Genomic DNA, 14,346 nt, shown 5'->3' with positions numbered 1-14,346 from the left:
ACTCGGACGCAGCTGCGAATGGAGGGCTTTTGGGATTCAATACTTTGTGGTCAATTTTGATCAATTATACTCACGAGTCATTGTGGAAAGAGTGGAGGCCCATGGCTGGGAGCACAGGGGCTGGATGTAGCCCATTGCCGTTCTTGCTGGCCATGACACCAAAATCACAAGGATGCGTTGACACTCAGCTGTCGCTTCTCGCCACAGGCGATGGTGACTATCAGAACGCCCAGCCCCAAAGTCAAAAGTCGTCTCGACGAAGATAATTAGAGAGAGACCTCTTGATGTTGATGCAAAAAATGGATCTACAATGGAAAAGCACGTCATTAGAAATTCCAGATTAACATTTGATTACATTTTGGAATCGACTACGATTAGGATCTCGCCTCGCACCCAATCAAGCCGTCAGACACACTCCGCTCTGAGCGACCACAGCTTGATCCAACCCTTCAGTCTCCAAGTCCACGCTGAACAAGACAGCCGCTCGATCTCCGTTGAGGTAGACAGGAACATTGACGGCATGTTTACGGGCAGGCATGACATCTTTTCGAACCCAAGTCAGTTGGGAAGGACCCAAGAGCACCGATTGACCGTCGTTGAGACGGAGAAGACCATCTTGCCACGCAGCAGCTTCAAGCTTGAGTCCTTGAGTCCATGTCAGACACGTCGTATGGAAACGCTCAGCCCGGCTTACCCTGCACAGTAAAGGCATCTGGGTCGCCGTCTTCCTCCACGTCCAGACTCAGAATTAACTGTTCCAACGACCATCCCTTTTGATGTGCCACAGTCTGTCGGGTGGCAGTGACATATGCTTCGGGCTGGAACAAACCGCCGAGCCAGATGCTACGCTTGGCTTCGGGTCGCGAAGCGATACTTTCCAGTTGAGTGAGTCGTTCGATCAGATTCGACACAAATTGACCGACGTCCAGTCCATTTGGAGTCTTGTACCTGCGCCAGTGCGAAGGAATGGAGCCTGATTTGTATCAGCTTGATCTGCCCACTCCGGCAATTCACCTTTGACAAGCTCGGATATGAGCGACCGGAGCTCATTGGTTTGTCTCATTTGACCACCGCAGACCAACACCAAGTCCGATAGATCCGCGCGGATCCTCTGCAACAATCGTTGTCCAGTCGACGCCTCGCGAGCGAAGAATCTACCCAGAGGGGAGGCCTCTGCAGGTGGTGTGCTGAGAGTTTTGGGTATCGCAGTGAGCCATCCTTCGGCATGAGCTTTCAGCGAGGCCATCCATGCCGGTGGTCCCTCTGTGGCGATTCCAGTCGCCGCGTCGTCGCCGTCGTCCTCCGCACTCCGCATCTTGCGCAGTTTCACCATCACGTTGTCGCCTGATTGTCAGCCAAGTCACGCATCGATTTGCCCACCTTCAGCGGCTGCAACCACCGACTCTGCCGACAGTGGCAGGCACAACCAGCTCGGGGGCTCTCGCTCAGGTAGACGACTTGCCCATTCGATGAATTGAGACACTTGGGTACCTTCGGGCACAGTGACGCCAGGTGCGAGGATATATTCCGACTCGTAAGCTCGTGGACTGAACACTCGATCCACAAACGCGTCAACGACACGCTGATCATAGTCAGAGTCTACACGACCCCCGTAGACGGCTTGTTTGATAAGCGTCCGAATGGCGACCCATGGAATCTGAGCCGGGTCGACATTCGCCTTGCCCTTCGCCAGTGTCGTGAGCCAAGAATCGATTGTCCCCAGTGCCGCATCGAAGTCAGAATCATTGAACTCGTAGCCTTTGCTCCATCCGAGAGGGAGGTATCGGAGACGCTCCTGGACGACCGCGTGGAACCAAGACAGAAGGAACAGCAACCGAGGCTTCTCGGCCGGTCCAGTGACGAGCTTGGATTGAGGAAGTCCGCGCAGCGTGTCAAGCAAGTTGGCCCTGACACCAGGAGGCGGCTCGTTCATAATGATACGTGAGTGACGTAGGAGGTTGACAGGTACAGATGGGTTCGTCTCCATAGTGAGGAACAGGCGGAAATTGCGATTCGGCGAGAGACTCTGCAGTCGCTTCTCGAGTTGACCCAGCCAACCAGGAGCAAGATGGACATTCTTGAGCAAGACCCAGGTACCAGTCCGAGCGGCATTGGCAATGGCTTGTTCGGCGAGTGTGAAACCTTCCGCAGATCCCATCGCAACGGAAGCACATGTAACCCCCATCGACCGCACCATATTGTCGACACGGTAACTCGCATCGTATCCTGGGACAGAGGCCAGCGCAACAGGGTGCACGCCAACCTCGTTGTTGACGATCGATTCGAGGTCGTACGCTGCTTGACTGATGAGGTCCGTTTGGAATGATTTGTCCGCGAGAGTAGATAAGGCAGACATGACCTTATCGGGTCGGAAGAGACGGACAAGAGTGACCTTGCGGGCCGCCTTGACGAGATCTGCACATCAGTTTGAGTCACGCTTGCTCACTCACCGTCCGCTGGCAACCAAGGCCAAGGCATCTCCCCGGGGAAACTCTCCCATTCCGACTGCGATAGATTCGCCTGGAGCGTCTTGAACATCTCTGGGCCGAGGGAAGCTGTTAAGCTCCTCTGCTGATCCTGGCTAAGATGGAAATCATCTTGCCCTGTCCCCGGAGGCAATTGCAGAATAGCATCGAGTTCGTCCAACACAGCTTCGCCACTGTCACCTTTGAGTCTCAGTTTGGCGAGCGTGATCGCGAGGACAAGGTGGTCGGCATGGAGAAGCGTCCGTGAGGCTCTTTTGTACGTTTCAAGGAATATGTCGTCCAACAGGATCTGTTTCCGCTCGTTGGGGTCCCTGACTCCATTCAAACGGGGGTTTTGCAACAGAATGTGGTCGAAGATCTCCAGAAAGTACGCCAGAGAGAATTGGTAGAAATGATTGACGGTCGCGAGCTGCTCGAGTGTGAAGTAGATACCACTGCAGGCCTGAGCGAGGGGCATGTACTCTGCCGTGACCGATTCGACCTCCCTCATGACCATATCTGTAATCTCGACCTTCTTGGTAATCTCGAATGCCTCGCGTTTCAGCACTTCCAGCGTTTCAATGACCTTGTCGTCGTCCAGAATACTGCCGGATGATTCATTGAGAGCTTGTAGTAGAGAACGCTCGAGATAGCGTAGTCTCAGGCGGAACTCGCCTTGAGCATTGACAAGATCTTTACGGCGCTGATCGATTTCTGGTCGCTCCACCTTCAACACCTTGTCCAAAGCCTGCGTTTGCAGACTGCTTCGGGTCATGGTGAAATTGACAAACGTAACTCGACTGCAGATATCGGGCGAAAACTCGACAGAAGGATCCCGTGTAGTTAAGAACATGTTGAAAGCAGGGGAAAAGTCGATATCTTGGTTGCCAATGCGAATGAGGACTCGTCCGCCTGTCCGCCTGAGTTCCTTGTTCAGCACGGAATTGAGAATAGGATCCAAATTCTCCACATCTTGGATCAGCAGTGGATTCCCGAAACGCAAGGCACTCTCGAGATTCTTCACGAACGATTCGTCCAGGAAACTCGTGACGGTGATCTTTCGGTCTTTGTATTCATTGGCTAGGAAAGCGGTAGCCTGACCAGTCGGATCAATGATGAGCGGGTATCGATTGTACTGCTTGAGCATGACAGCATTCTCAACGCAGAGACTGTCCGCGGGAAGGCTGTTGGCCTGCCAATGAGCTCGTTCGTCTGCTGTCGACAAGAATTCGGAGATTGCGAGATCAAGCTTGAACGAAATGCCAGCTTCGGTGAGATGATCCAGCCATTCGCGTTTCATTGTCTCTCGGTAGTGTTGATCAAAGTAACCACTATAGGCCAGGAATGCGGCGGAGATCATGACGTCGCCCACGATGGTGCCCATCTCGACATCGAAGGTCTTGCTACCAGCATCCCATCGCTCCTGCTCTGAGGAGAGCGACTCGAGCAGGGTCATACTGCGATCAACTTTACTTTGCACCCTATCCATTTCGTTCTTGATGGCCTGTGTCTCGCTGATGAGTAGGGCGTATTCCTCCTTGTACTGCGCGATCGACTCTTCTAGCTCGGCGACCGTCTCCATGACAATCTGGGCTTGCTGCTTGGTAGTCTCCGATTGAGCTTCAAGAGATGCAACCTCCTCCCGAAGTGGCGCCACCTTGTCGAGAATGTCCGAGTATCGTATTTGGGAAATGACCCACTGTACCAGAGGCCCACAAGCTCGTGAGGCACGATTGACCGTCTCGTAGTTGAATGCAGGTTTGCCAATATAATCACGCATCATTCTATCCCGAACACTCTTGGACATACGTCCGGTGTCAAAGTTTTGAATACTTGAGATGAAATCTTCTCGCCTGATAACGCTTTGAACAGCTCGCCAGCTATCAATCTGGTGACCCAAGACTGTGCAGGCGGATTCCATGGCGAGCTTCACGGCTTCAGGAGGGTTGGCCATGGATCGTACTTCGGACAGATGTTGCTTCTTGATGTTTCCAACCGCAGCGAGTGCCTCCAAGACCGCCGGCTCGGCCTCTGCAAGGTCGGCCTTGACAATATCGGATCGCAGGCGGATGAACTCCTCCTGCTCCGCTAGCGCAGCCTGGATTTGGATCGAAGCCACCTTCTTCGCCTCGGCTTCTTGCTGATCAGACACCATCTGTCTCAGCTTCTGATTCGCCTCGTGGTTCTTGGTCTCAAGCTGCTGATTCTTCACGGCGAGACTTTTACGGAGTTCTTCTACCTGGCTGACTGTCTCGCGAAGCTTGTCGAGACCGACATTGAGATGACGCTGTTGATCTTCCAGCTCGCTCTTTTTCTCGTTGAAAAGGCGGACATAGTGGTTGATACTGATGTCAGCGACGGCGCAGACATTCAGCACTCACAAGTCGAGGAAATGTCTCGGTGTGACATGGTTATACTTGCCCTGACGTTTTGCCAAGCGCAGAGTCGTGCTCTGCATGCACTGATGTACATATACCATGGCGTTGACCACCGCCTGACGATGAGTGGGAGGCATCGGCAGTTCCCGATAGGCGATGGGGAATGGAGCTGGAGCAGACCATAGGCCCCCATCCAAATCCAAGGTCGCAGTGAACTCCAGTGCTACTTGATAAAGTGCTTGATCGGACCAATCACCAAACCAGTCCAAGACACATCTGTTGAAGAGAGCGGGCGAGGTGGCGGCGCGCGAAGCTAAACCATTGGCCGGGGGATTCATAGTGAACACAACGTGAAGATTGCGCGCAACTTGTTGCGTGAACCAGCGGTGCAGCTCTTCAGGCGAGTCGAGCATGAGACCATCTCGTTGCGAACCTTCCTTGCAAGCGGTCATGAGTGCGGCGTGCTCATCTCCCTCAAAGAGACCGGGGACCTCGGCGTTGGCAAGCAGAGTGTTCATGCGTTCGAGGAAGCCTGAGTCGAGCACGTTGGATTCGTCCATGATGAAGCAGATCTTCTCGCCTTTGCAGCCAGCTCTGCGAAGAACAGTCCGTAAATCTTCGTCAAAGTCCGCTCCAGTATACTTGTTCGACACCTTGATCTGGAAGATGCTCAAACCATTCATCCACGCGACAAAGCGCGATAGTGTGGTCTGAGGTCAGCAAAATTGTCAGAAACGCTCACCTTGCCGCCGCCACTGACTCCGATCAGGAGCACATGACCTTGCACCTGGCGGAAAACTCTGTCAATTCTGAGGACATGATCAAGGACGTCGTTGAAGAGAACCAGCTGAACATCGAGCTCCTCCTCGTGGAAAACCTTGAGTCTCGCCTTGGTGTATTCGCGCAGCTGGTCTCGATCGACGGGTATGTAATGCCTCGAGGTCCAATTAGAAAACAAAATGGGTCGAACCAAAGCCTCTTCTCGATTGATCTGTGGGAAATACTCTGCAGCAATCGCGTCGATTCTCTCGTCTGTCCAGGTCTTCTCCACTTCGGTCACGAGACGATCACCAAAGAGGCGTAATGCTTCATGCGCCCAGATCCGTACCAAGCCTTCGACGGATAGTGTTTCGAGCGGCTTGATGGCCTCGTAGATACCGCGACTCCATCGTGTCAACTCTCGCGGCGAATAGATGTAATGCGCTTGCTCATCCGCGGTGAACTTTTTCTGAGAAGCGCCGTAGAATGCGACCATTGCGTCCGTGAGAGCTTCTGAATAGCCACGGAGGTTGGGAATGACTTTGAGTAGACCCCTGTTAAAGGTCCCGTAAATCTGCTTGAGCGAAATATCGCCAGGGTAATCGACCATGACGACGGGCGCATGTCGCAAGAATCGATGAGAAAGAGGCACTCGTCCAGGGTCTGTAGGAGGGTTACAAGCGCCGACGAATTGAATGCGCTCGAGTTTGACCCAAGCGAGATCCGATGTCCTCCAGAACCCATTGCATTCCAGAAGTTGTCGCATGAACGAGATGACTCGCTGCGTTCCATACTTGTCGGTTGCGGGAAGATTGATCTCATCGCAAAACACAACCAACCATCGACCCATCTGAATAGGTGACAAGACCACGCCATTTGGTGTCTTTCGATACTCGCAATATTGCTCAAAGGTCTTAAGAATGAGCTCAGGTGTTGTGGCGCTCGAAAAGTTGAGACCGACGACTTCCAGATCGGATAGCTTTCTCAATGCTGAGAACAGGGTCATGGTTTTTCCGGATCCAGGCGGTCCACATAGGATCAGAGGCCTGTGCTCCGCTAACCAACTGTAAAGTACTTCTTCATGACGGACCGTGTCGATCGTCGGAATCACTATGTCGGCGGACGTGATTGCGTGGGTTTCGACATCAATTGTAGGAACTCTTGACTGCCACGCGACCCAAGATGCAGACGCTACGTCGACATCAAAGTCGATCAGCGAGCCTTGCGGCGTCTCTACCCCGGATTGTTGACGCAGACGTTCTCCCAGCTCAGCCCGTATGTCCAGCTGCGAGTCTCCACAGAACGACCAGACGATGTTTAGAAGTAAACGACGCTGCACGTATGCCTCGATACGGTCCAGAGGAAGTGGAAAGTCTGGGTGTCGAGCATTGTACTCGACGACATTGCGAATCGTAGCGCCCAAAAGTGAAAACAGAGTGTTGAGCGCCCGGATGACTGTAAAATCCATAATGTGTGCCCTCGACATTGCAAAATCCAAAGCAACGGCAACTAGGCCATCATCCTCGAAGAATGGCTCGAGGATGTCTACCACCCGCTTTTGAGTCACAAGGTCGCTGTAATCTTCTTCGGTCTCCACGGATGCCGTTGCGAGCTTGTTCAGATGGTGACGGCAAATCATACCGGTTTCAATCACTTGGTCACTGAACCACACCATACCACACCGAGAGACTGTGGCAAGAGTGGCAAATCGGAGGTGTTCGACTTCGAACATGACTCTCACGTTGGGCGGCAGATTGAGCCGCTCGCCGTTCGGGAGAGTCAGTAGCTTATTGTCATCAAGCACACTTGAGATTAGTAGAGGATTTACGCGCGACTCACCTGTTGAGATTTTCGACCCACTCAGGATCAACATCTCCATCAAAGATGATCCAGTGGCGTTTTGTCGTCTCCCCTCGCACATTGTCCACGATTTTTCGCAGTATATGGGTAAACAGACCATCATTCCATTCGCGCGTGGTTGGATCCAGCGTCCCGTACAGAGCTTCCTTGTCGATAGCCTTGGGGTCAATGACATAAGGCGCACCCTCAATGCCATCAAAGCGCTCGAGCGCTGCGAGAAGGACCTGCCAAGCCTGAGTTTTTCCCGAACCAGATGGTCCGACCATCATCAAACCATGGGAGATCTTTTGGATCTGGTACAGTTGAATGACCTTTTCGATCCAAGCCGGACCGGCAACGAGATTGCGCTCCGTGCAGACCTCGACGATCTTTTCCTTGAGCTTGTCGAGATTAATGGGAACATACTCGACGCCCGGGAAAACATCTTCAAGCAGCCTACCGATCAGTTCGGAAAGACCCCAAAGAACTTACGCTCGAAGCAGAGGCACATCTTCCGCCACCAGCTTGGGCACGATTGTTTCAGTCACAGACTGGATCATGATCTGTTGCTCCATCCTTTCCGGCTGATCTCGCTTCAATACTCCAGCGCTCGCGAGCACGGCTTTGAGTGCCCGGAGGCCGAAATCATAGTGAGGTTGGCCAGAAAGCTGCTCAAGACAAAGATTGAAGAATGGCACAATCTTTGACGCGAGAGTCTCTGCTGTTCGGAAACCTCTTGAGAAGAGCAAAACTTGCGCGATCAATTCTTGGTCGGGTCGAGTCATAGACATGCTTCGGAACAGCTTTTTCAAGTTGTCCGGGAGATTGGATCGACCAGCATAGCCAGGGTTCATGGTGATGAATATACCAGTGCGTTGGTTGATGATCAGCTTTTTGCCGACGAGCTCCACCTCGCCACTCCCAGATTGTAAGCCCTGTTGAATGGTCTGTACTTGTTGCGAGACCGCGGATAAGATACGCTCTTCCAAGCGGTTGAACTCGTCAAAGCATCCCCATGCGCCGACTTGGCAGAGGCCGACGAAGATGCGACCCATGGCGTGAAAGTCAAATGTCTCGTCACAACAAAAGACTAGGACAAAGCGGCCCAATTGAACGCCCAAGGCTTTTACAGACTCCGTCTTGCCGGTTCCAGCGGGACCGAAGGGCGATCCTCCTAATTGCGAATGGAGTGCCTGGGTCAAGGTCAAATAACACCGGTCTGTGAGCGGAGTTTGTACGAGCCGATCGGGAATGCCCAGATACTCGTAGCCATATGGGAAGACGGCGTCGGCCATCTTGACTTCGAGCTGAGCGAGGGGATCGGCAATTGATTCGTTGAGGTAGAAACGCATGTGATACAACCACTCAAATGGATCGCGCATACCGCTGTTAATAAGAGAACGTACAACATCTCGCTGGTGTACGAGCTCTGTGATAAGGTGTTCGCACTTTTGGCGTTGCAGAGTGGGGATATCCTGTAGCACCGTATCCGCCAGAAGATCGAGCGAGCGTGTGATTATCGCCAGCACAGTATCCAAGCTGTCCAAGTGGGCCTCCACAAGCCTAGTCCACGCGATCTGCGCAGCAAGTACGACGAGCTGAGCTGGATACGATTCGATCCAAGGAAGGAATCGGTCGAGATTGCTATCGGGATCGAAGAAGCTAAAGTCTTTCACGGCTTGTGACAGGAGAGCAGCAAGTGACAGGCGCATCTCGGACTCGACCTTGGCAAGCCAATCGTTGATCTTGGCATAGTCCTTGAGGTTGATGGGCGAGCGGAAGCTGACCTGTTCACCTTCTTTTGAAGCAAAGCCGAGAATCTGCGACTCCGACTCGTCCAGCTGCAAAAGAGCGATACCTGCGAACATCTTCTTGAAATGCTTCATGATTCGCACGATGTCCTTGCTGTTACCTATTATTTCCAACAAATCTTCATCTCCGACAAAGTAGAATCGAGGAAAGGATGATCGCTCCTTCTCGAGGTACTCGCCGAGTGCTTTCTGAATCTTGGTGAGGAGGTCCGCCAGACGTTCGAGGTTCTTCTGAATACCAGGAATGTTGAGAATATCGAGGACGAAAGGTGACTTGTTGACTTTCTTCATGACCGTCAAGAACTCGGTGTTGATGTTCTGAAATCGAGAGCTTTCCACCGGCAGCAGGTGTTTGATGTCGGCGCTGCCAGCGAAGATGCCTTCGAGATATACCCATTGACGCTGAACATCAATCCATACGTCGAAGAGAACATGAATGCGATTCAGTTTGTCCTCCCAAGACGCAGCATCATCCTCGAAGACTCTTGGTCAGCCCGCGCCTCGATCGCTGCTCACCTCTGTAGTACGGAGACAACTTCATCGCAGAGAAGGAATTGAGATGCTCGCCGCACTTGGTAAAGAGCTCGTCCCATCCTCTGATCAGTCGGCACTTGTTCTGATAATTTGTGAGATCGAGAGAATAAGAAGTCCAGGTCTCCCGGACCTGTTTCAAGAACTCCTCCAAAGCCATTTCGCCTTGAGCCTGCCCAACCACTTCTTTGATCAAGGACTCGTTCTTCCTTAGATCGAGATCATAGACTTGTCCGAGCGTCATGCCAGATTGATGTCCGCTTGACAACGCCTTGTACAGCTTGTTCCAGTGTCTCTCGCGCAGGGCTTCTGACTTGAGCTCGGAGACAAGTACGTTGACCTTGAGCAGGGTTCGAAGAGCATCTTGAACGTACTCGAAAGCGGCGTACTGACGCATGCGGCTGGGCATTTCACGCGTGGAAGCGAGAATCGCGTCGAGTTCCTGCCTCACCTTGCGAGGCTGGACGGTCGACCAGGGCGTCTCACGGAGTTGAGCCAAGCGTCCCCAGATGCCTGACAAGGCTGTCCAGACGGCTTTCAAGTCACGAAGTTCCTCGGTGACCGGCTGCAGCCTATCATGCTTGGCATGCTCGAGATCAAGAGCCTCCTTGGCTCGACAGACGAGCTCATACTCCTCGGAGAGGCGTGTCAGACGGCCATCAAAGACGTTCAGAGTGTTGATAGCGGTTTCTGCTTTGATGCTTCCCTGGAGAGGCTTGTTCACCTCCCATTCGGTGCAAAAGTCATTGATTCGTTGATCCACCACCTTGTCCTCGGCGACGATCTTGAGCTGCAGTCCGGCTACCTGGTCCTTTATCGAATCATCTTTGCGCTTAAGAATGTCATTGAACGCGCTCCATTCGCCTTGAATCTGATCGACATGGAGCCAATCTGTGGGAAAAGCGTATCGTTGGCGTTCGAGTGTCTTCTGACCAGCATGGAATTGGTCGATGGGCCATGACTTGCGCTTGAGATCCTGGACGAAGGTGATGAAGGAGACGGCTTGGGCAGTCGAACTACCCTCGATGGCGAGTCCCTCTAGATCTGTCCGAGCCTTGAGCAACGCCGCGTAAGATTCCTTCATCGATACTCCAAGTCTGCTTCCATAACGGGTGAGAAGATCACGCTGCCAAGAGTCATACTTGGCGTTGACCTTGTTCTGAGCGTTGGCGTAATCGATCACACAGATGCCAAAGTCTCTCCGAGTATCCGTGGTGTCGAACGTAGACCGAGCTTGACGAATGTCGGACAATAGTCGGTCCCATTGCGGAAGCGAATCACCGAGGCGCTATTGTCAGCTTGCAGTTCGATGTTCACTCACCTGGTAGACAGCCTCCGCTTCGAGGTCCCACAGGGACTGAAATTGAAGCCACTTATCGACGTACTTGCTGATTTCTTGCACCTTGTCCTCGATCAAGGCTAATGGCTTCTCGAGGATGTCAAGCGAGTCGAGTAGGTTGAGATACGTATCCGTTTGATCGTCCTGCAGACTAATCTCATATCGCGAGCTTCGGATCCGATCAAGACAGCAGATCACTCCGAGCGACTGCTGGAACTGCGCCAGCCAATCTTGACGCGCAAACTCGATGGGTGGGTCTAGATAGATGACTTGATTGCGAATCTGGATCGAATGGACGACCGGAGACGTGCTGTTGGAGAAGTCTTCGCACCATGCCTCAATGGCCTGCATCAAGCGGGTCTTCAGAACGACATCGATCCGTTCATTGAGCGATGCTACCCAGGCGTCTAGATTGCTGTAATTCTCCAAGTTTAGGTGATCAATGGTCTTCTGGATAGAGTTGAGGTGAGCGGGGAACGCCTCGTGCCCGCAAGTCTCGAGCTCCTGTATAGTGCTTGAGATCTCAGCCGAGATCTCAATGAGGGCCATTGTCTTGTCCTGGAGCAGAGACACTGAGCTGGCGAATTCCCGAACAAATAAGAAGTGACGAGATTCGCCTCCACCATGCGTGAGGTAGTCCCATTGCATGTTGATACCTCGAGAGATCATTTGCTGCGCGTGATTGCGGTAGCTGGCCAGAAGAATGCCAAGATCGGGGTTCGCCTCGATGAGATCGATGGTCTGAGTATACGTCCGGACCGATTCCATCAAGCTTACTGCGTGAGGGTAGATCCGTTTGGCGTCCTTAGCTCGATGACTGATAGTCAACGGCACAGGGAAGCCGAGCCAAATCAAGCCACGGACCTCTTTAAACAGAGCGATGACTTGCGGATCGAATTGCACCACAAGCTGGAGGTGGCCCCTACGAGTGACATCAAAAAGGCGGCCATTAATGGTCAGGTTGCCTCGTCGAGTGATCTCATTGATCCAAGCGTCGTACAAAGGGCGTGTGTCCAATTTGGCTCTGAAAGCAGCACTCTCAACCTGGAGCTTGTGACCCTCAGCATAGCTCTCCCAGCCTTTGCCGAGAACGTCCTCGACCCGCTTCATGTATGTCAGCAGCTGCCTTTCGATCTGACGAGCCCAGATGATGGCGCTGGATACGGATGGGAAGTCGCGCAATTGAGACATGTGGCATGCTTGAGATGTGCGATAATTGGCGGTAAACTTTTGACGGAGGCGGAGGATGTCGTCTTTGACCGAATCGATCAGTCGCGTCTGATACTCTTGTATAGCGCCGCGGATCTGAAATCAGCGAGGCAATGTGAATAGTGCTCACTTTGGGTCGCACAAACAGTGAGTTGAACTTGGAGAACACTCTAAACATCTCCTGGGCATTACGAGCTGTCGCCAACTTGTCTCTCAAGCGAGAGATAATCTGGTTCTCGATACGTGCCACGCGATCGTTGTAAGCGCTCTCTGCGGCGTTCCAGATCGTTGGCTCAGACACATCGAGGACATCGACATTCTTGACATTCTCATAGCTCAAGCGGACTTCCTCGGAGTCCAAGAGATCCTGATCCGTCGTCATTCGCTGGAGCTGCTCGTGTGATCGTCGGAACTGCCCAAGGTATGCTATCCTTTCCTGAAGTTGAGCGTGCGCGGGATTGATCTTGATGGAGATGAATTTCTCAGCTCGCTTGCGTGACACCTCTCGCGCGACATTGGTAAAGTCCTTCATGTTCTCGTCCCAAGTGGCAAAGACCTCGGTAACGGAGGCGATGACTTGCTCAAACTTCTGATACTCCATGTACATGAGGCGCTGGCCAGAAAGCACGCGCAAGAGCTGATCATTGAAATCGCGCGAGATAGCTTCGACGAGGGGTAAAGTCCTTCGGATAGGATACGGCGAGAGCTTGAGCTTCTTGTTCAGGTGCGCAAAGATGAGCGAGACGGCATCTCGGACCTTTTCGAGGTCTGTCGCTGCGAGGAGCTCGTCGAGGGGAAAATCTTTCATCAAGACGTTGTATTTGTGGACCACGTCGGCAGCCTCCTTGAGACCAGTGTCCGCGATGAAACTGACCGTGGCGTGGAATCGTTTGGCATGTTTGAGAACATCAAGAGCCAGAGTGACTTCCTCGCCTCGCAGTTGGGTTTCGATACCCTCTAAAGCGTGCTCCATGGAGAGCCAAAAATTGATCTCCTGCGAGGCAGTGCCAGAGGAGACGTCGCGAGAGAGTCGCGTGACTGCTTGTACCTCTTTGATCCAGGAATTGACGTCGGACTGGAGCTTGTTGAGGAGCGTAGGATCCTCAGAATTGGGCACAGCATCGACGGAAACCCTGGTACCGGAGGAGTGACATTGCGCGACCGCTTTGCGGATAGTAGGGTGAACGGAGAGATGAGCTTCTGGAATCTCCACATTCTGCTTGAGGTGAAGGAGGGAGAGTTCGAGTTCCGCGAACTTTTTCTTCGTTACGGGGATACCTGATGGTGAGCTACGCTGGAAGTTTGTGACCCACCCATTCCGGCGTCGCCGGTCTTCTTGCTGACCTGAGGCCCCTCCAAAATCTGCTTGGAGGAAACATAGCTGTCAAACCACGGGGCGACTCCCCAGTGAACGAGACTGTGAAGACCGTCGTAAGGAGTAGATACGGATGGCGTGGTGACTGCTGTAGAAGGTCCGGACGGGATATCATCCTGGACTAAAGGAGGAGCTGCCGACGAGGAGAGTAGCACGAAATGTAGTTGGGAGCCTAGGGGGGAGAGAGAATCCAGCGTTGGAGATGATTTGATCAAAGCAAGTGTGGACTGGGTGGCAGTGGAATGGGCAGGGGTCGGAGGCAGATGCAGCTGATACGTGAGAGATGCTATCTCGTGAGCAGTACCCATCTACATCACCCACCATCACCGTCAATGTATCGTTTCGTGATATAGACCACCTGACATGCGGGGTCCGTAGCGAATCGCAGGGCTTTTTCGTCAAAGCTTGGGTCAGCGAATAAGCTCGATAAGTTGTCTAGGGATGCAGACATGACTGTTCAGTCAGCAGAGCAAGTACATCCTTCTCACCTGGCTGAAGCAAAGCTTCGAGGTATGTGCGAAAGACACTGGTATCAAAACTTAGAGTGCCGTTAGTGGAGGGTTGGGGAATGACCCCATCCTCTGCAAGCAGAGATGAGGTCATGGCTTCGGATGCGCGCGCTGGCGACGTTGACGTTTGT

General features: G+C 52.9%; 1 protein-coding gene across 1 annotated transcript; it reads right to left on the bottom strand.

Moving 5' to 3' along the window:
* Positions 1 to 397: 397 nt before the first annotated feature.
* BD324DRAFT_576769 (dynein heavy chain, N-terminal region 1-domain-containing protein) lies at positions 398 to 14,309 on the bottom strand (the record flags this gene model as incomplete). The annotated part of the gene is made up of 15 exons (XM_022013212.1): positions 398 to 645; positions 695 to 973; positions 1,015 to 1,344; positions 1,381 to 2,415; positions 2,451 to 4,810; positions 4,847 to 5,553; positions 5,586 to 7,407; positions 7,442 to 7,897; positions 7,934 to 9,734; positions 9,769 to 11,071; positions 11,105 to 12,427; positions 12,462 to 13,609; positions 13,645 to 13,992; positions 14,028 to 14,159; positions 14,195 to 14,309. The coding sequence occupies 15 exons, from the start codon at positions 14,307 to 14,309 to the stop codon at positions 398 to 400; spliced, it is 13,407 nt and encodes a 4,468-aa protein (XP_021873056.1).
* Positions 14,310 to 14,346: the final 37 nt, after the last annotated feature.

This window comes from Kockovaella imperatae, assembly GCF_002102565.1.
Source record: "Kockovaella imperatae strain NRRL Y-17943 chromosome Unknown BD324scaffold_3, whole genome shotgun sequence".
NCBI classification, from domain to species: Eukaryota; Fungi; Basidiomycota; class Tremellomycetes; order Tremellales; family Cuniculitremaceae; genus Kockovaella; species Kockovaella imperatae.
The sequence above is the reverse complement of the archived record's forward strand: the minus strand, read 5'-3'. Positions and strand labels throughout refer to the sequence as shown.